The following is a 21,628-nucleotide window of genomic DNA, read 5'->3' as shown; positions in this document are numbered from 1 at the left end:
GTGACCTGACTTCGGCCTTATGCATGTGCTATAGGTCTCCACAACCTCTAATGCCAGTTCTTTTCCTTACATAGATGTCATTTACCCCATCTGCCTGTCTGATGTCCCCATGGTCTTTTTAGGTATATTCAGCAACAACAGCCATTCTTCTGAGCAATGAGTATGTACTTGGGTTGCAATTCCTTACGTCAAATGAATTTTAATTTACTTTTATGAAATGCCACTCTATACTTTTTTTAAACACATTTTTATTCATTTTTGAGAGACAGAGTGTGAGTGGGGGAGGGGCAGAGAGAGAGGGAGACACAGAATATGAAGCAGTCTCCAGGCTCTGAGCTGTCAGCACAGAGCCTGACACAGGGACCGAACCCATAAACCATGAGATCGTGACCTGAGCTGAAGTCAGACACTTAACTGATGGAGCCACCCAGATGCCCCTTTACTTTTAATAAGAGTTGTAAAGAGAAGAAACTAAAATCACACTGAGAGCGTCAAAGCAACAAAATAATGTAAACAAAAGAAAATTTACAACTTTGTACAAAAGGAATCCAGTTCTTTTATTTTTTCTTCTAGTGCCTGTTCTCTATATACTTAATAGTTTTCACATTTCTCCAAAGGGCCAAGTTCATGTTATCAACAGCAGACTTTAAGCATGGGATACTTAATGGAAGTTTAAGTGGGAAGTTCAGGGGCTTTCACAGTGATCCCTCTGTAGCTGGTTTGGTTCTGGAATATATCACAATCCATTTCCACAGTGAGCCTCTGGGGCCCCACCTGTGTCGGTATGAACTGGAATTGGGTGTACAAGGTGTTTCCGGGCCACACTGATGCTAATCTGAAATAAAGGAAAAGGCAGGTGATAGTTCTGTCCCATTGCTTTGCTGGCCCCAATGACTGATTTTTCCCTACTAGAAGAGGTGATCTGTGAAGAAATAAACATTTAAGTACCTTGCTGTTGAAACAGAGGAGGTGTTAGGGGAGAGAAGACAGGAACCTCCCTATGGTGAGCAATTGCATGGTTGAGAAGAGAAACATCCTATTCTAAGAGCTTCCAAGCCGCATCTATTATTTCTTTTATAACCTGTGACTTCAGTCTGGTCCCATTCTTGGTAATACTCAGGTTATGTTTGGGAAGGCTTTGGTTTTAGAACCCTCAAGTTGCTAAGTGCTGTGAGAGTACAGTGGACGTATACAGAAAATGTCAGTATGACAACAGATGGTGTTTCGAACCCTGTCAGACCTCCTGGCCTGCTGGACCTTCTTACAGTGACTAAGGGAATAGTGGAGATTCCCTGTGAAGAGCTTTCCCCCAGTTGATCAGGGATACCACAAAGGCATAGTTGAATGTTGGCAGTCCCTCCTCTCAACTTATTCACAAGAGTGATTCATTGAGTTTCATAAGGCTGAGGCCCAGGCTCAATAACCAGACAACTCTCAGGGATTTCAGGGATGGTAGGAGTAAGTATCGGGAACTCTAAATTGTAAACTGTATTTTCAACAAAGGATACGGTGGACACAGTAAGAGAAGAGATAACGAAAGATTCCTGCAACATACTGAAACCAACAAAGGACTAATACAGGTAACTTCTACAAATCAACAAAGAGAAAAGCCAGGAACACAAAAAAAAAGTGAGCAAAGATAAGAACATACCTTTTACAGAAGAGGAAACAGAAAAGGCTAATAAACATATGAAGAGTTGCAAATTAAAACAATGAGGCAATAGAAATATTACCTCATTTCTGTTAGCCTGGAAGAAAAGAGAAAGCTGGGTATTGCCAAGAGTGGAGGAATGGTAGGAATTCAGAAACTCATGTACTGCTAGAGGGAGTGTGGACTTCTGCAGTCATCCTGCAAACAAATCTGATAGTACACAGTCAAACCAGGTCATATTCTGTGACCTAGCAATAAGAAGATGCACAAGGATGTTCATTGTCATAGTATTTGTGGTGTTTGGGAGTTGGAGGCAATCTGGGTGCCTATCACTGTGGAGCGGAGTGGTAGGAAGTCCGGGATATACACAGTGAAGTGTTATGTTGCAGAAGCAATGGATGCAACATATGCGGATGAATCTCAAAAACAGTTCTGAGAGAAAAGTAAGAAAAAGGATTAGACATAACATTTATGTAAGTTAAAAATACAGTCTTATGAAGCACACTTTTTACACGTTCCGATGAAAAGACATACATACTAACAAAAGAATGTGAAGGGAGGTGGTGGGAACAGGAATAAAAAGGAATATTGAAACAAAATTTTATATTATGGTTGTCACTAGTAGAATGCAGTTCTCTGGCTGCACCAACAAGCAGCCTACCCTCCCTGTGATATTCTCTAGTACCCATGTCTAACCTCGCTGCCTGCACAGCAACGATCAGGGTCATGTGGGTGCCCAAGGGGCATGTAGCCTCCCTCACTCCTGCCTCCCAGGATGAGAGAGGCCCTAATTCCTTTAGTTCAAATTATGGAGGTATTTTCTCTGTGTCTCAATGGACACAGCTAAAAAGGCAATCATTAATTTTGGGTCCCTGCCTTTCTGACTAGTTGAGATGTTTCGGGGGGTGAGAAGCTTATAGTCTCTTACCTGTATCTCTTCTCTCTGTAAATGAGCCCCCTTCCAAAAATGGAGATCACACAGTCGTGCATAGGAACATCTAGGAAGTTATGGAGGCTGACCGAAGCCTTAAGAAGTTGATATTGCTCTGTTGTTTCTGGCATCTGTGGGAAGAGGCAGAACCTGAAGCAGATGCCAAGAGCACAGAGCCACAGTTACTGCTTCCCGTCCTAGGCATCCTCCCTATACTCTCCTCAGTTACTCTTCTGTCTCTGCCTTCTGGACCCAAACTCCACAGCTGACTTCTTTACCCCTCTATCTGGTCTTCCTGCATTTATTCTTACCCTTGATTCATCAGTAGTCATCTCTGATGGTGCCTCTACTCTACTTAGAAAGGTGAGGGGTAGGAGCACCTGGTGGCTCAGTAGGTTGAGCGTCTGACTTCGGCTCAGGTCATGTTCTCACAGGTCATGAGTGCAAGCCCCATGTTGGCCTCTGTGCTGACAGCTCAGAGCCTGGAGCCTGCTTCAGATTCTGTGTCTCCCTCTCTCTCTCTGCCCCTACCCAGTTCACTCTCTCTCTCTCTCTCAAAAATAAATAAACGTTTTTTAAAAATTTTATTTTAAAGAAAAAAAGGGCTTCCCATTGTCTTCAGAATTCATCTTTGGTTGGCATTCAGAGCCCCTTGTGGCCTGACCCCAATCCCCTTCTCCAACTTCACCTGTTCTTCCCTCAACTAAATGACATCTCAACCACCCTGGGCACTTTCCTATCCCAGCACACCCCTTGGGCTCCCTTATTTTGGGCCTCTGTGATGAGTCTTCTGCCTGCAGTGGCCTTCCTCCATTTCTGCACTAAAGCTTACCTATTTTTCAAGGCCCAGCATAAATGCCACTTCTTTCCATTAAGTCTTCCTCAAATTCACCAGCTGGAATTAACCCCTTACTTCACTTATCCCATAGTGACTTTGTGCCTCTATTTAAGCGTTTACATAAAAGACCAAACATTGTGTCTCCTTTACTTAATTGTAATATAACCTCCTTGAGGGCTGTGACCAGATTGCATTCATCTTGGCCAGGGTAGACATGTGAAAAGAGGGCTAGATCAAGAGCCATAAGCCTCAGAAACATCCCATTTTTATAATCATGGGCATGATACTCTCTAGGACTATTTTCTCATCTGAATAATGGAAATAGTTATACCTCACAGGGATTTTATATTAAAAGGAGTTGAAAATACATTGGCCTATGTATAAAGCTCTAAATAAACATAGGCTGATATTATCTGTCTAAATATGGAGACAGCAACTGGGGAGGCCCTCATTGTAAAAATATTTAACCAAAAAAAAACTTGGAAGATGTAAATCTTAATAGCATATGTAAGAAACCATCTCTTTCAAGAGGGACTTCTCAGCCTACCATTTTCTGGTAATCCTACAGCACAGTCATTTGCCCTGAAGCTTGAAGGGCTCTGTGTTCTTCTGAAATGGGAGCAAAGGAGAACAATTCCGGGGAAGACTGGTGCCTACCTCGATGAGTAGGCGTGGTCTACAAATGGCGATGTCTTCCTGAGCAAAGCAGCTGAGGCTGGACTCAGACTGTGTTGCCTTGGCTATGGCAGTGAGTCTGAGGAAGCTGTTCTCTGGTAGCCTTTGCTCAAAACAAGAGAAGGACACACTGTTGGTGGTTGTGGAATCTGAAACATATGACAGGCAGAGTCAGTGCAAAGGGATGAGTGCATGTGCCCTGGAAACAAGCAATAGTTACACACAATGCGAAGGAGTCAGTGTCTCACTGAAGCCAGAATGATGCCTCATTTCTCACAATTTCAAACTTTGAACGCATGCAAGACCCCACCCCTACTACTATCACCGCCTCTGCAAGCGCTCTTTGCAGACTTCCACAGTGGGGTTGTGGAAGTTCCCTGTAAACTAGAATGAGTTAAGCTCTCTGGCCTCAGTTTGCCTTGTCTGATAATAACAACTACTTGGCAGGATAGCTTATGTTAAATGAGATACTGAGTGTTTATCTCAGACACTGCCACACAGTTGTTGCTAAATATATGCTTACTTCCTTCTTATTCTCTGTTTCTTCATTTTCCCTTTTGCAGAGAAAATGAAGCCATCCTTCATCCTTGAGGAATCTTTTCAAGCTCCTATTCCCGTTTCCAACCCCGTAGACAAAGACCACTACCCCTGCTACCACCACCCCTGGGAAGATGAGGTGTCCTCCCTCCCCAAGTCAAACCTCCACTTTTGAGGTCTGTACCCCATCTTGACCCCACTATTGGCTCCTTGTAACTTTGGGCAAATTATTTAACCTCTCTGTGTCTTGGTCTCCTTATCTGTAAAGTGGGAATAACAGTGGTTGCTGCCTTGTAAGGTTGTTGTGAGGATAAATGATGTAACGCATAATGTACATTTAACACTGTGTTTGCCAAAAATAAGCTAGTTATTCTAGTTTCCCTCATTTCCCCAAAGGTTGCACAGTCAGTTTTAACCCATCTTTCCTGAGGCTTTAGCCTTTCCCTCTCTGTTGATTATTTTCCTCAGAATGAAAGCAGTTTCTGCTCTCTCATATTAAATAAACAAACCAAATGGGGCGCCTGGGTGGCTTAGTCGGTTAAGCGTCCGACTTTCGCTTGGGTCATGATCTCGCAGTTCGTGGGTTCAAGCCCCGCGTCGGGCTCTGTGCTGACTGCCAGCTCAGAGCCTGGAGCCTGTTTCAGTCTGTGACTCCCTCTCTCTCTGACCCTCCCCTGCTCACGCTGTCTCTCTGTCTCCTAGAAATAAATAAAATATTTTTAAAAAATAAATTAATTAAAAAAGGAAATTAAAAAAAAAGAAACCAAAAACCAAAAACCAAAAAACAAAACAAAAAAAAACCCAAAAAACAAGAAACCCCACCCTCTCTACCCAGCGTCCCTGGCTGACAGCCACGCATCCTGTCTCCTTTTTCTGTCTGTTCTTCCAGGAAGGACTGCCACTGTGTTTTGCTTCCTCAACTCTCAATCAGTTTAACCCCCAAGAAGCTGTCCTTTGCCATCACCTCTCAGTAAAACTATTCCTCAGTGTCTGCTTTTCAGCCTTGACATCTCATAGCCACTCTGCTCACCCTGCTAGGGGGTCCTCCTGTCTTTGACTTCTCCATTCCCCTTCGGTTCCTTCCCTGCCTTACCCCTACATGCTGGTGCTGCCTGGATTCCCTCTTCACCCTCTTCTCTTCTCACACCCCTTCTTCTACCCCCACGAGCTCATCAATGCCCTGACTTGGCATCCTCTTCAGTGCTGGGATTCCTACATCTGGTCTCAAACCAAGGCCTTTATCTTGAATGCCATATTTAGGTTTCCAGCTGCTTCCTGACCATCTCTGTTTGGACGTCTCATGGGTTTTCAAACCCAAAGAACCATACTTGTTCTTCCTCATTTTCCCTATTCTGGAGGCTCATCCAAACTGAAAGCAACCCTCTAACTGCCCCCCCCATACATATTCATAAATCCAATCTATCCCACCTCCTGAATATGTCTTCATTTGAAGTGCTGCTAGTCTAGTTTGTCCTTCATTCCTTGACTTGATTATTAGAAAACTTTCCAGCCTCTGATTCAATGGTTCTCAACATTAGATGTCATATTATGTGCACATTAGAGTCATAGAGAAAGCTTTATAAAATGATCCCAATGCCAGGTTGCACATCACATCAATTATATCAGACTCTGGCAGTGAGGCCCAGGCAGCAGTATTTTTGAAGTTCCCCAGGTGATTCATCATGTAGCCAAGGTTGAGAACCATTGTTCTAATATGACCCCTTCCATTCCATTCTGCCAGAATAAATTTCTGATCACATTCACTCTTCTAGTTCAAACTTTTTCCCAGCTCCCCACTGCCTAGGGAACAAAATTCAAACCATTTGGCATGATATACAAGTCCCTGAATGATCCAACCCCTGCAACCCAAAAAAAGGAAACATGGTGGAGAAACTGGGGGCTTCAGGGGCTGGTTAGGAGATTGTTGCAATAATGCAGACAAGCTGTAGTCCACTGATTGTCTCTTGCCTGCACACTGCAATCACTCAAAGAATGTAAACAGTTTTTGATGTTTGGGTCAGACTGTGGGGTTTCTGATTTAATTGGTCTGGAGTGCAGGCTGGGCATCCAACTTCCCTGGGTGATTCTGATATGCAGCAAGGTTTGAGAACAACTACTCTAGTCCAGGGTAACATAGGGAGCTTTTAAAAAGTAGCTGTGCCCAGACCCCATCCCACACCAATTACATAGGAATTTGGGGAAGGAAGAGGAACCTGTGCACATATTGTTCCTTCTTCCTTGAGTACTCATGACTCACTTTGCTGCCTGTCACCATCCTTCCTACTCATCCTTTCAGACCCAGTGTAGTCTGCTGTATCTGGGAGCAGCCTGCTCCAACCTGGGAGACATGTACTCTGTTTACCTCATCAAACACTTCTTATACTGCAGCCATCGTCTGCTTACCTATCTGACTGCAGGTGGAATTGTGGGTGCTTTTTTCTATGTGAAGCTCAATAAATATATGTTGAATGACAAACAAAGGGAACACCAGGGGCTAGCAGCCACCTCTTCAGAACTTCAGGGAGTGCCCCATGGCCGCTGCCTACCCAGGGTAGGAGCTGGGGGTTGAGGATGTCTGTCAGGGCCATAGAATTACCCTTATTGGCACCGAGCGTAAGGAACCGCTTGTTCTTCCAGAGCTTGGCAGCAAGGATGCCATTGTAGTATATCGCCTGCAGCCCAATTGCCAGCTCCACAGCCGCCTCCTCGTCAGTGGGGTTAATCAGGGTCACTGAGAACTGGACATTCCCTCCCAGGCATAGGGAGCTGGGTGCCTCCAAGAACAGGTACAGAGGCTCAGCAGTCTTGAGACTGGGAGGATGGATGCCACTGTCCTTTTTATGTTCCATTCTCTCTTTCTGGACTCTCTCCAGCACTTCTTTTTCTTGAAAAGATCCTGAGAAATGGAGGAAATAAATAAAACAGGCCTCTTAACCAGAGGGTATAGACCCTTCTAATGAAAGTCCAGGATTAAGATTGATTTACCTAATGCTACTCAAATCCCAAAGTCGTAAGAGCATTGCAAACCTCTAAGGCCACATTTAGCTTAAAAAAAAAAAGTCCTTATGTGAGACCTGAAGCCATAAAAATCACAAAACACAGGCAGTAACTTCTTTCTAAATATGTCTCCTGAGGGGCTCCTGGTTAAGCATACAACTCTTGATTTTGGCTCAGGTCATGATCTCCCAGTTTTTGAGATTCAGCCCCATGTTGGGCTCTGTGCTGACAGAGCCTGCTTGGGATTCTCTCTCTGCCCCTCCTCCACCTCAAAACAAACAAACAAACAATAAATAAATAAACAATTAGAAAAAGATATGTCTCCTGAGGCAGGAGAAAAGCAAAAATAAACTATTGGGACTACAGCAAAATAAAAGTCTTCTGCACAGTGAAGGAAACAAATAGCAAAACTAAAAGGCAGCCTACAGAATGGGAGAAAATATTTGCAAATGACATATCCAATAAGGTGTTAGTAGTCAGAATAAAGAACTTATAAAACTGAACACCCAAGAAATGAATAATCCAATTTAAAAATGGGCAGAAGACATGAATGGACATTTCTCCAAAGAAGACTTACAGATGGCCAACAGCCACATGAAAAGCTGCTCAACATCTCTTATCATCAGGGAAATGCAAATCAAAACTACAATGAGGTATCAATTCACACCTGTCAGAAGGCCTAAAATCAACAACACAAGAATTCACAGGTGTAGGTGAGGATATGGAGAAAGGGGAACCCTCTTGCAGTGTGGGTGGGAATGCAAACTGGTGCAGCCACTCTGGAAAACAGTGTGGACTTTCCTTAAGAAGTTAAAACTAGAACTACCCTACAATCCAGCAATTGCAAGTAGGTACTTACCCAAGGAAGAGAAAAATACTAATTCAAAGGGATACATGTTCCCTGATGTTTATAGCAGCATTATCTACAATAGTCAATTATGGAAGCAGCCCAAGATGATACTTGACATAAAAAAGGATGTGGTGAGTATGTGTATGTGTGTATATATATATATATATACACACATATATGTGTATATATATATGTATTTATATATATGTGTGTATATATATATATACCCTGCCCAATACCTTCAGGATACTTGTAGTTCTGAGTGATGTCCTCACAGCAGTCACTGCCCACACTCTTGGTGCTGATGTTGTTGCCAACATACTTAGTGTTGGAGTTGGTCAGCTCCAGTGTGCCATCCTTGCAACACTTCCAGACCACACATGAGGCATTTACTGCAGCAAAAAGGTCTGATACTGCAGGCATCAGCCCTAGAATCCCCTCTTTGACTGCTCTGACAGGAACCAGATCGCAGGACTCCAGGACTGAGGGAGGAAAAGGTCTTTGAGCAAGAGGAACCATACCAAGACCTCTCCCGTGCCAAATCTGCATAACCTTAGTCCCCATTTCATGTCCTATTTTCCCTTCCCTGAAACCAAGGTCAGAGGTAGGCACTAGGCAACGTTTCTGAAAGGGCATTGCAGAAGTGAAATTCACAACTATTTAGTGACAATCCTTTTTGGTCTTGGCCTGTGGCAGAAGCCCTCTCAGAAACTGGAAAGGTAGAAATTTAGAGGACCATAGTATACAGGAGTTCCTTAGCCATCTCTACTATGGATATGATAGGAATAGTTAACTTTTATTGAGCACTTATTATGTGCCAGGCTCTATTACTGCTGAGGCTGCTGAGAAAGAAAGAATGATCATTTTATGGCTCCTAAAGATTTCTTCTCTGAGCTTGAGCCTATCTGGATACCCTCTTTATCCATATCCGGAACCTCAGAAATCCCACCGACAAGCCCCTAACCCACAACATCCACCAGCTATCTTAAGACCCTCTCCCCTTCATTGGGATTCTGCTCCCTTGCCTGTTGCTCTGAGGTAGGGCTAGTCTCCCGACAGCCTTGGGCCTAAATAGCTAACACCTTTGTTTCTTTGAGCCCACTGGCTTCAGGTCAGCATTCTGCTGGCCACTATCATTCCTTCCACTTCTCCAGTTTTAGAGGATGCAAACCCTCTTTGGACTTTCTGCTGCTCATATTTCCTCTCTGAGGGACTCCTTCAGCTTGTGTAGCTTTGTGCAGCCCAGGATGGTACTGGGCCTACCCCCAGACTTTACCTCTACCTCCACTGTGAGCATTTGGGTACAGAATCTGCCATCCATCGTAACCTTGGGGCAAAGCAGGCCGGGTCATCCAGCACTCTGTGGTAGTCTGGAAGATCCTGAAGGTATCAAAGGGAATAATTCAAGTGGGGACAAAAGTAGTCCTGAAAAGCTGAAGGCATTCTAGAAATGGCAGAGTCAATACTGCCATGGGGATGGGAGGACACTGTGTAAAAGTGGCTGCCACACTCCCAGGAAGGGGGGGTGGGGTGGTGCATGCCACGACTGACCATCTACGTCCCACCTATAAGAGTCCTAAGGGCCTCCTCTCAGTGTGAGGGCCACTCAGGATGCGTGGGGCTTATACTATGTGTATTTGGAGCCCTTCCATGTCTGGGAGCTCATCCTTTTTGGGTTTCTCACCAGATTCTGCCTCTTTGGCCTTCTCCATTCTGAAAACCCTCCTCATTGTAGTACTCATCTACGAACAAGCGTCCACCGGTTCCCTGGGCTGAGGCAAATGTGGTAACAACGCGGGCAGGGATCCCCAGGCATCGCAGCACTGCGTGGAAGGGGCCAGAGACTCAGGGGGTGCCAGAGATGCCTGGGTATGTATAGCTAGTGTTTTCAGAGTCTCCTCTGGGCAGGCACTCTCTTAAATGCCACTGACATCATGGAAAGAGGAGCGGCACGGGCACCAGCATGTTAGGACTGATGCATAGGCACAGAATGCATAAAGGCTGAGAAATGAGGTACAAAAAACTTACCCAGCAGGCAGAGTATACAGCCAGGGCAAAGCTTACAGAATATTCACCAGAGCACTGGGGCTTGCCCTACTGAGGCAAGGGCAGGGAAGTTTCAGGGAGACAGCCACTGGGCAACCCAAGAGGCAGAGCAGATGCTCTGTACAGTAGCCATGGGGGTGCAGCAGGCAAGCCAGCTCTGTACCTGTGCAAGCAACTGCGGCGAACACCCAGGCCTGACCGTCGTACACAGGTCGCCCTTGGCCTGTGAGCCACTGCCGCAGGATGGGGACACTGCCCCGGCGCTTGTTCAGCAAGGTGGCTTCCTGGACCGTGTGGGTCTCTGTGGTGGGCAGGACCATCTTCTCCATGAAAGCATGCAGCTGTTTGTGGAAATGTGTGGATGATACATGGGGCCCAGGACAGAATGGCCTCTAGGGGGTGAATCAGGAGGCCTTAGACAACCTGCGTCAGAATCACCTGGGTATTCGTGGGCTTCACCCTACTGGGTTGGAATCTCTAGGGGTGGGGCCCAAAGAATTCTCCTGTTTATCAAGTCTTCTGGAAGCCAGGGACTTGTGGACCACTTTGGCAAAGAAGGCTCATGTCACAAGAAGAGCAAGAGAGCTGCCTCTGACTGGGGGCTGCTTTCACCGCTCCTTCACTGGCCCTCATTCCTTTGAGGGTGTTTGCACCTGGGGCCTCAAGGCCCCCTTATCCCAAGCTTCCACCTCTGCCTCCTTATGGCTTGACCTTGTCCCTCTCAGCCTCCTCCTTTTCAATCTCCTGAAAGGGGAGTCCAGAGACACAAGCCGAAATAGGGAACTCTATTCCTCTGAAAGAACATTTAGGGACAGTGGGAAGCACCAAAGTACCTTCATGGTCTGTATATTCTTAGGAATAATTTAGAAATGAAAAGAAGTCCCTTAGACCACCTGAACAGCAAACACTGGGTGAGATAGTCACCATCCTCTCCCTCCCATGGACCTAAGCCTCCAGGTTGGGCTGAGGGGAAGAGGCAAGGAAGGGAGGAGTACTCTGAGGAAACCAGGCCAGTTTTAGGCCTCCTGGCTTGTGTCCCGAAGGATAATACTTCCCTTTGCTTTCCTCTCCCTTGTGAATGCTCTTGTCCTCCCTTCTCACTCAGACCTTCTCCAGGAACTGACCCCCACACCCTGGGAGGAAGGGACCATTTGTGATTTGAAGACTTACAGGGCTATAAAGATGGGCAGCTCTGGCAGAGGACCCCTGTCTCATCTCCTCCCCACGCTAACCTCCGCTCTCTCCCCACCTCACTTACCGAGGCACCCAAAATGTGGGCCACATGCACGGGGTTGCCCCACTCCTCCACCTGCTTGTCCATGCTCAGTAAGTACAGACTGAGGTCAACGACATCCATCTCAAACTGGAAGAAGCACACAGGACCGTGATAAACAGGCTCCAGGTTGGGTACTCACCCCCCACTGTCACCTTGTCCTTTTTTCAGACTCAAGTTCCTACTCCTTCCTGCCTTGCCTTGTCTCCTGTGGGAGTTCTGGCGTTTCCCTCCCTCCCACTGTGCCCCCTGGTCTTTGTGTCCAGGCATTCCTGTCCTTTGCCTATTCTGTTGTCTGACTTTTCTGATAGGGTGGGAGCCCTTGAAGACCAGGACTATATTGTTTAATTTCTATCATTTTCCATTTAGTGTGCTCTTATGGCTCCTGCTAGCAATGCCCCACATGGGGAGGATACCAAGGCAGCTCTTGCTCTTGAGGAACCTGAAGTTTAGGAGTAGAGAGGGACACACAGGCACTTAGAATACAGGTTTCAGCAACATGGCCAGGGCTATAGGAGAGATGCCAGCCCAGAGCAGAGGGCACAGCAGAGAGAGTCACTTTTGCCTTTGGGGCCTGCGGAAAACATCCAGACAGTCTTAAAAGATGAGTAGGGGGGGCGCCTGGGTGGCTCAGTCGGTTTAGTGTCCGACTTCAGCTCAGGTCATGATCTCACAGTTTATGAGTTCAAGCCCCATGTCAGGCTCTGGTACTGACAGCTCAGAACTTGGAGCCTGCTTCAGATTCTGTGTCTCTCTCGCTCTCTGCCCTTCCCCTGCTCATAATCTCTCTCAAAAATGAATAAACATTAGGGGAAAAAAAGATGGGTAGGAATTTTCTGGGGTGACAAAGGAAGAAAGATATTCCAGGCATATTCAGCTGTCTGTTCAGGGGATGGCTAGAAGCTGGAGAATGGAGTGGCTCCTGAGGAAAGGAAACCAGTGGCCTGGCTGTGAAGGGCCTTATGTGTCGAGCCAGAGAATTTAGTTTTTATCCTGGAGACAGTGCGGATTTAACAGAGGTTTGATTTGCTGTGGCCTTTAGGAAGATAACTCTGGAAGCTGTGGAAATTGGATTGACATGGCTCTGAGGAAAGAGAGGCACCACATGGCTGAAACTGCCAAAAGAAACAGCCTCATTGACACACCGAGGAACAAGGTTATGAAAAAGGAAGACTTGGTGTGGTGCCACTATTTCTTCCATCTTGGGTCTGGGTGCCTTTCACAGAACTTCCAACAGTACTATGTTGGGACAGAGCATCTGAAGGTTCCCAACCTCTGTGGTCCATAGGAGCCACTATGAGGAGGACCCAGGGAAGAAATTGCCATTTTCAGTGGAAAACAAGTGATGGTTACTAATTATGAAGACTGTGTACTTTTTTGTTTCTTTTGTTTTTTCTCTTTTTCTCTCTCTCTCTTTTTTTTTCTTTTTTTTTTTTTTAGTAGGCTCCATACTCAACATGGGGCTTGAACTCATGACTCCAGCATCAAGAGTCAGATGCTCCACCAACTTAGCCAGATGCCCCTAAGACTATATACTTGGATATGAATTTCCTTCATCTTTTTTTTTCTAGTAAGACACTAACTGCCTAAGAAATAAGGGTGTTTTAGTTAATCCATTAAACAGATGTGAAAGGGAACATTTTAAGAAGTACAGTCTCTTTCAAAAATGGATCAAACTCTTGAATTCAACATACTTGATGTTTGCAAGTAAACTTATGGCCTGAATCCTTAAAGAAATGAAAAGGAAAGGAAAGAAAAGGCCTCATGACTAAGGACTTTTGGACATGCCAGCTCTGTCTGGCCTGAACACAAGGTCATGCAGCTATCACTGGCCCTTGTCTTGCCCAGAGATCCCTGTACCTGGCCAAAGTCCCAGGGCTGTGCCTCGATGCAGTCAGCTGTACCCAAGTAGATAAGGCCGTTCTGGTTCAACACGTACTCCATGCGTTGAGACTCCCTCTCCAGGAACACAGCATCCTCTGGTGAAAAGCAGGCAGGGATGAGGTCCTGTGGGATGCTAGGCCTGCCCTCCACATCCAGACCTCTGCCATCCTTGCCCAGGTCAGGTTTGGCTGCAGGCCTTCCCTTCAGCTCTGGGCCTGATGAAGACTGAGAAGGAACTCCCTCTTTTCACTGACCCAACTGCAACCCACACTCTTCTCTGGTACAGAGTAGGGCCTTCATGGTCAGCCAGACAGATAGTAACAAGCCAACCGTAAACAGCCTACTGGTTCCCAGAAGATGCATGCAGCCAGAGTGCTTCTGGCCTAAGATAATTTGGCAACAGCCCAGGGAACTTCCCAGTGTGCCTGTTATGTCTCTCTCACAGGTTCAATTTGAAAAAATAGTGTTTTTGGGACACCTGGCTGGCTCAGTCAGTAGAGCATGCAACTCTTGATCTCGGGTTGTGAGTTTGAGCCCCATGTTGGATGTAGAGATTACTTAAAAATGAAACATTTAGGGGCGCCTGGGTGGCTCAGTTGGTTAAGCATCTGACTTCAGCTCAGGTCATGATCTCACAGTCAGTGAGCTCGAGCCCCTGTCTGGCTCTGTGCTGACAGCACAGAGCCTGGAGCCTGCTTTGGATTCTGTCTCCCTCTCTCTCTGCCCCTCCCTGGCTCATACTCTGTTCTCTCTGTCTCTCAAAAATGAATAAATATTTAAAAAATTTTTTTAATTAAAAAATAAAATAAAACGTTTAGGGGTGCCCAGGTGTCTCAGTAAGTTAAGCATCCGTCTTTGGTTCAGGTTATGATCTCACAGTTCATGAGTTTGAGTGCCACATCAGGGTCTCTGCTATCAGCACAGAGCCCATTTTGGATCCTCTGCCCCCCTCTCTCCTTGCCCCATCCCCTGCTCACAATTTCTCTCTCTCTCTGTCTCAAACAAACATTAAAATAAATAAATGTTGAAAAGAAAATAAATTTAAAAATAGTGCTTCAGAAAAAAACAATCAAACACAGGTTGACAGGGGTAAGCAGAAAGGAAGAAGAGTATCTGGTAAGACAAGGTCAGAGGGAACAGTGGAGCTGGGCAGAGTAGAAGCCAGAACATTGGCTTTCTATCCTGGTGGCATCCAAGTAGGTCTAAGACTCCCATAGTCTCTCAAGCCTCTCCTGCTGCCTTTCTCAATGGGTTGGGCTGGGATCCATGAGGATGATGCTGGGCTTTAAGGATACTCTAGAAAGCCAGAAGCAGCAGGAGGACGTGCTCTGTTTGCCAAGTGTCTCTCTCTGCACCTGTTGCTGGGGATGGGAGATGGGGAATAGGGTGCAAAGGCTGGTTCCTGGGGACTAATAAGAGAAAAGTCCTGGGGCACCTGGGTGGCTCAGTCAGTTGGGTGTCCGACTTTAGTTCAGGTCATGATCTTGCAGTTTATGAGTCTGAGCCCCATACTGGGATCTGTGCTGATAGCTCAGAGCCTAGAGCCTTCTGATTGTTTCTCCTTCTCTCTGCTTCTCCCTTGCTCACACTCTGTCTGTCTCTCTTTCTCTCAAAAATAAAAAAAAATTTTTAAAGAGAAAAGTTTTTTCAGACTATGCCCTCAGGCATCTGCTGGGATGAAGGTATTCAAAACAACAGAAAAATAGGATATTAAAGATCAGGAAGCCCTGAAGAACCTGGGGCCTAACATCACAGAACCACGTGCCCAAGGAGCCCTTGACTACTGCCTCTCCATCTTGAGTACCCTCTATGAAATCACTTCAAACAGGTGTTTGGCCCCAGGCTCTGAAGGGAGGTACCTTATCAGAGCATAGGTAACATCACCCTCCTCTTCCCTGCTGGGGTACAGCCCCCTTTTATAAAGTTCCCTGCTTATGAAAAGGACTTTCATTATTGCATGTAAAATTTCCCTTTGAATCTGGGAGAATCCCATCTCCAAGAATGCTAAGATGAGACTGTGTCCTACATAGTCTGAACATTTCTTAATCACCTCCGAGGTAAGCAGAGCCAATAACTCACTCCTGCCCACACAGACATCTCCATTGGACTCACCTGGAGAGGACTTCCCTAGGCAGGTCCCTACAAGCCAAGCATAGAGGCAAGAAACCTGGAATGGGGTTAAGACTAAGAGTTCCCATTAAACTGAGCACTATCTCAGAACTCTCTTTGCTGTGTCTTTGCTCTGCCTGCCAGGGCCTAGCTCTGGATATGGGCTCCGAGTCAGCAAGGCAGGTATACTGGAGCCTCAACTTAGGAAGGAAATGGCTTGAGGGTCTTTCTGTCAATATATTGAGAGCCATGGGCCCTCTCCCAGTTAAGGGACCCTGACTTCACATTCACCCACATGGGGCCAGGGCACCTGTTGCTCTACCTGATCACCCTCTTGGATCAGGAAAGAAGACACTGAACTGAGGATTGGCAGGACTATCTGAAGGAGGGAGTATTGAAGAGCTCCACCCTTAGCAAAAAAGTGGATAGAGGGAGCCCACTGGGAGTCAGATGTCACATAGAAAGGGAGTGAGGAACTGGCTGGAGGAAACTGGCAAGATTTCTTCTGCTTCCCTATGTTTCCTTTTGTCTCCCAGTTCTGCCTTATAATGAGGGCCCCTCAGGCTGGCAGTAAAAATCTTGAAAAGGCTCTGCACTTGTTGTCTGGGGTAGTGAGGACAGGAAGGCTGATCAAATGTGTTTTCCATGCCCCCAAACAACCCTTCAGGGTGCTCCAAGGATTAAGGTGGAGGGTAGCAGATTTAAAAAGTAAAGACAGACTCAACCTTCAGGATGGGGAGGAAGAGGAGATGCCCTCCTCATGTTTGGGTCATGTCAACCATGTTTGATATCTTTAGTAGATGAAATAGCCCCAACAGCCAAGGCTGACCTTTGCCAGAGGTGGCCACCGGTTAGGTTGCAGGAGGTCACTTGATCTCAGGAAAGCCTACCCTTAGTCTCCTGAGCTGTGGGACATGAGCTGTCACTCTAGTCATATATTTAGACAAGTCAATGTGGAAAAGTTCTAGCAACCTGTAGTAAGAACATAACTTATACATGGAGAGAAGCAGACAACTAAATAGGGTAGATTTACTGTGACACTGATGAAGCTGAAGCTTTGGGCTCCTCACTAATACAGACTGCTTTAGGCCTGAGCAATTCAAAATTTTGCATTTCTTTTCTTTCCTTTTCTTCTTCTTTTTTAAAAAAATTTTTATTTATTTATTTTTGAGAGAGAGAGAGAGTGAGCAGAGGGAGAGCAGAGAGAGAAGAAGAGGGAGAGAGAATCCCAAGCAGGCTCCACACTGTCTGTGCAGAGCCTAATGCAGGGCTTCAACTCATGAACCATAAGATCATGACCTGAGCTGAAATCAAGAATAGAATGCTTAACCAGCAGAGCCACCTAGGAGCCCCTCTTCTTCTTCATTTTCTTCTTCTTCTTCCTTCTTTCTTCTTTCTTCTTCATTTTTTAAAATGTTATTTAGTTTTGAGAGAGAGGGGGCACAAGTTGGGGAAGGGCAGAGAATGAAGGAGAATTCAAAGGAGGCTCCAGGCTCTGACCTGTCAGCTCAGAGCCTGACGCAGGGCTTGAACTCAAAAACCACGTAATAGGAGAGCACAAGTTCTCAGTGCTCATGAACCTACATCTAGAAAAGGTTCATAGTGCATAAGATGTGTGGAATAGTGTGCCTTCTTTTTAAGGTGAATGTGAGCCCTTAATGAGATATTGCATGTGAAGCACTTGGCCCAATATCTGACATATAGTACAAATTCAATAAATTGTAGCAACAAATGTTATCATAAGCCTAGATTAGATTCATTAGACCTGACCCGAAGTCTGATGCCCAGCCAACTGAGCCACCTCGGCACCTTTGTATTGTTTTTCTTAAAGAGGGTTCACCAAGTTATATAAATCTCAGGTCCCACAAAACCTGGATTTGCCCTGGAGATAGACTGTGGGAGCCCAGGGAGGAGACAGAGAAGCCCGTAACTCAGGTTGTATTTATTCCCGAACTACTTTCCAGTTCTCAACCCCTGTACTGTCACAACAAAGAATAGCTCTTCTAGGGTCATCTCAGTGAATCTCAGCTCCTGTGGTCAAATAGCCCAACACAGCACCAGGTTTTGGTGGTGAGATAAAGCCTTTGCTTTCAGTGAAAGGACCCAAGCTACTCCTGGCAAGCATGACACCAAAACAGACTCTGGGTCTGAAACGCAATTCATAGGAAAGAGACTATACAGTAATTGTGTGCTGGAACTGTCCTTAGAGGGAGCTGCCCACTGGAGCCTGGGGCCATCACTCCCTGCCACAGCTGTGCCTGAACTCCTGTGCCTTGAGTCCCTGTGCAGCCCAGGCTGGTTCAGGTCCAAACTCACCTCGAGCCCAAGGGTTAAAGAGCAATGTGAACTGGCCCAGGGGAAATGGCTTCTTGCCCAAGACCCGCAGCAGGAGCGAATAGTGGCCAATGACAGCATTTGTGGGCGTAGTCACAGAGATGTTCCAGGACTGGTCATCTCTGTCTTCCACCACTGCACTCCACCACTTCCGGTCCCCCAAACTGGAAATTGGGAATGTGGCTTGGGTCTTGTTGGCCTTGGAAGGCTGCTCTCCTGTAGTCACACAGAGACGAAATGGTCATTTGGACCTCTTGGTGACAACTCAGAGTAATAAAGACAAGTATCACAAAGTTGGAACAGGTGAACATTGATTTTTGGTGAGAATAAAAGCAGCCCATTCAGTAATGGGAGGCAGTAAAGGGTGATGGGAGAGCAAAAGTTCTCAGTGCTCATGGACCTACATCTAGAAAAGGTTCATAGTGCATAAAATGTGTGGAGTGGTGTGCCTTTTTGTAAGGTGAATGTGAGCCCTTAATGAGATATTGCATGTGAAGCACTTGGTCCAATATCTGACATGTAGTACAAATTCAATAAATAGTAGCAACTAAATGTTATCATAAGCCTAGATTAGATCCATTCAGGTTTTTCTACAAAACCAATAATTACATTTGCAACCAATAGGAACCCCTTAGTGATAATGATGCTTGGCAGCTTCTGAATCATAATAAACACTATTTTTTAGGCACATTATCTCATCCTCACAACAGCCCTGCCAGGTGGGCAAGACTTCCAAAGGCCCATGGCAACGTGGGTCATTTTTCCCTATGTTCCCTGAGACGATGCTGGAGGAGGAACCCCCAGTCCTGCCACCAAAGGGGTCTAGGCCTGCCCCACTTACCAGTTTGCGCAATGAGGGATACCTTCTTCAGGGTAGACAGAAATGTGCGGACTGGAGCTTGGAAGTGCAGGATGATGGTGAAGGGCTTCCCTCTTCTCACAAAGAGGTGCTGGGAACTGATGGCGTTGGTGAAGTGCTCCTCATTGTTTTTTGCTGCCTGGAAGTCACAGTTCTTGATCCTCAGGGCTGTGGAAAAGGGAAGTCATCGAGACTAGGTAAATGTGGAGACCCTAGAGTCATAAATGAAGTGGGGTTCAAATCCTTGGCTCAATTTACCTACTAGCTGTGCCACCTAAAGCAAGTAACTTAACCACTGTGAGCCTCAGTTTCTGTTCCTTAGACTAAGGAATCATCCCTCCCTGCAGGGTTGGGGAAATTAAATGTCAGAAATTAAATAAAAATAAATTATACGTGTATACATAATACACTTAGCACAGTGTCAGATACATAGAAAGTCTCATTAAGTGGGACTATTAAAATTATTAACAAGAGCAATGCTTGCTCTCATTGTTGGCCTCCTTTTCTGGTCCCAATCCAACAACAATGAATAAAACCCAGAATTTTGCTCACCCCTACTCCTTCTTCAAACACAGATAAGGTTAGAGTTGGTTTTGAAATCATCGAGCTGACCCTCTTGTTTATAAATAAGAGTGAGGCCCAGAGAATAGAACCAACTCACCTGAGATCATACTTGGCTCTTTCACCTAAAGGCTCACCAAACCCACAGCACCATACAGCCCAGAAAAACTCTCCAAGGAGGAGGTGTGAGAGTATTATGACAGTCCATCGGGCAGTTCTCATTTGACAATGAACCATCTAAATATACTAATAGACTTATACCGAGGCCCCTGAGCTTTCTACATCCTGTAGTTCTGCCTGTTCCCTTGCTTTATGTTGGCCTCTGCCACTTGTAGTTGGATTTCCTGACTCCTACCTCCCCTTCTCTCCCACTTAGCTTTTTTTTTTTTAAATATTTATTTTGAGAGAGAGAGAGAGAGAGAGTGAGCAGGGGAGGGACAGAAAGAGAGGGAATAGAATCCCAAGCAGGCTCTGCACCATTAACACAGAGCCCGGTTCAGGGTTTGAACTCACAAACTGCAAGATCATGACCTGAACCAAAACCAAGAGTCAGACACTTAACCCAGCTGAGTCACCCAGGCACCTCTCTCCCACTTAGTTTGAGGCTATGACACCCTAATGCTTTCCCAAGGTCATCTCCCATATGTATCACAATCTACTGAGAATAATCATGTTGTGAGGCCATAAATCATGTTAAGGGTAAGAACACTAACACATGTTAACCACCATCATTGTCATCACAACTATGACCAGCGATTTACAATGATTTACAACAAGTCACCCATATTGCCACCCATAGCCATACCACTGCCACCGCCACCACAACACACACTACTACCACCCACCATAGGGTACTCACCATCACCTCCACCACCATCCTACTTCTTGTAATGAAAACACATTATGGAAGAGCTAGTGATAGTCAAGTAAGCCCCATGGAGAGATGGCTTGGCTCACCCCGTTGCATGGCTGAAGGCTGCTCTTATCCACTCGACCACAGGAAATGCCTGGTCTTGAACTGTTGCTCAGCGCTGCCTCTCTAAATCTGTCCAGAGAGAAAATGATGGAGGTATTTTCACTGGCCTAAGAATCTTTAAGTAGTAGAGTTTCCTTCCACTCCTCCCGTGAGCTCCCCCACATATTTCTTTTCTCTTGCTCCCTCCCCACTAGTATCTCTTGGACCAGCTGCTGGGAGTTCCCCTTTTTCATTTTATCTCTTGCACCGACTGAAGCAGAGGGTAGAATGGGGGAAGATCAGCCAGCTAGAGAAGCCAAGAGGAAACTTCTAAGCTTGTCGCTTCATGGGTCTCAAGAGACCTTCAGAGATATTACATGGAAAACACTAGAAGACTCTAGAAGAGATGACTCTATAAACAGGAGGCCCAAATCCAACTCCAAATCTCAGGCCCTAAACCTATCATGGGCTTCAAGTTGCTAGATGTTTGTGGCTATTTTGGTAATAGAGAGAACCTGTGTGTCTGGAATGCATCTGTGTGAAGGAGATAAGGAGGTAGAATTTGTTGGTGAAAAACAAATATCCTAAAAGTCAGAGCCCCAGCTCTTCCAAGCCTACCAGATCTGGGACTCTACAAGAGAAGGTGGAGAATTATCTTGGAACTCAGGGCCTGTATCTTTTTCTATTTCTACTTGTTTAGTCACTGAGGAGACAAGACACAGGAGAAGCCCTCTTTGGTGGTCTAAAGCCCAGCTTTTCCTGGGGCTTCTCCAAGACCGTGTTAGCACTCTCAGGGGCAGGAATTCTGGCCTGCATGCATACAGGATTTCTGTAGAAGGATATAAAAGGAACTACAAAGAACATTGGTTGCCTGTGGGGAGGAGAACGAGAGAATGAGATAGGAAGGTGATTTTTCTTCTGTTTACAGTTTTATACTTTTAAAACTTTGAACCACTGCCCATTTGAAGAACCTTACTATGTTAAAAAGAAGAAGAAGCTGCTGCCTTCTTACTCCTCCAAAAAATGATTCTTCATGAGGAATGAAGAAGTGAATTTTTTCTTATTTGAAAATCATGTGGTTTGGGGCGCTTGGGTGGCTCAGTCGGTTAAGCGTCCAACTTTGGCTCA

The 21,628-nt window shown here is 45.7% G+C and overlaps 2 protein-coding genes across 5 annotated transcripts in view; one reads left to right on the top strand and one right to left on the bottom strand.

Moving 5' to 3' along the window:
* Nucleotides 1-21,628, top strand: part of CCNDBP1 (cyclin D1 binding protein 1) — a 96,011-nt gene that overhangs the window by 10,360 nt on the left and 64,023 nt on the right. Inside the window, exon 12 of one of the 3 annotated variants that reach the window (XM_077764577.1) lies at nucleotides 4,659-4,763. The exons of the other annotated variants lie outside the window; for them this stretch is intronic. Within the exon in view, the coding sequence (XP_077620703.1) occupies nucleotides 4,659-4,686 (28 nt within the window). The 3' untranslated portion in view covers nucleotides 4,687-4,763. Of the gene's footprint in view, nucleotides 1-4,658; nucleotides 4,764-21,628 lie in introns of those variants that run through there. 3 annotated transcript variants of the gene reach the window in all.
* Nucleotides 575-20,602, bottom strand: EPB42 (erythrocyte membrane protein band 4.2). 2 transcript variants are annotated; one of them, XM_077764574.1, is made up of 13 exons: nucleotides 20,503-20,602; nucleotides 18,967-19,152; nucleotides 18,108-18,341; nucleotides 13,659-13,777; nucleotides 11,784-11,888; nucleotides 10,689-10,866; nucleotides 10,164-10,302; nucleotides 9,756-9,859; nucleotides 8,719-8,961; nucleotides 7,229-7,528; nucleotides 4,078-4,244; nucleotides 2,580-2,713; nucleotides 575-835 (listed from the first exon to the last, which is right to left on the bottom strand). In XM_077764574.1, exons 1-13 carry the CDS (start codon nucleotides 20,510-20,512, stop codon nucleotides 673-675), a joined length of 2,082 nt encoding a protein of 693 aa, XP_077620700.1. In that variant the 5' UTR covers nucleotides 20,513-20,602; the 3' UTR covers nucleotides 575-672. The 2 variants fall into 2 exon arrangements, with proteins under 2 accessions (XP_077620700.1, XP_077620701.1); XM_077764575.1 differs by lacking the exon at nucleotides 575-835 and having other exon boundaries at nucleotides 2,595-2,732.

This window comes from Crocuta crocuta, unplaced genomic scaffold (assembly GCF_008692635.1).
Source record: "Crocuta crocuta isolate KB4526 unplaced genomic scaffold, BGI_CrCroc_1.0 scaffold102, whole genome shotgun sequence".
Classification (NCBI taxonomy): Eukaryota; Metazoa; Chordata; class Mammalia; order Carnivora; family Hyaenidae; genus Crocuta; species Crocuta crocuta.
The sequence above is the reverse complement of the archived record's forward strand: the minus strand, read 5'-3'. Positions and strand labels throughout refer to the sequence as shown.

Bases quoted from the DNA above. Each gene is read 5' to 3' on its own strand.
- EPB42 (XM_077764574.1), bottom strand. The intron at 9,860-10,163 runs GTGAGAAACCCA...TGATACCTTCAG, and splicing joins GGCCAAAGAGGCAGAATCTG to GATCTTCCAGACTACCACAG. The intron at 2,714-4,077 runs GTAGGCACCAGT...CTCTTCCCACAG, and splicing joins GACCACGCCTACTCATCGAG to ATGCCAGAAACAACAGAGCA.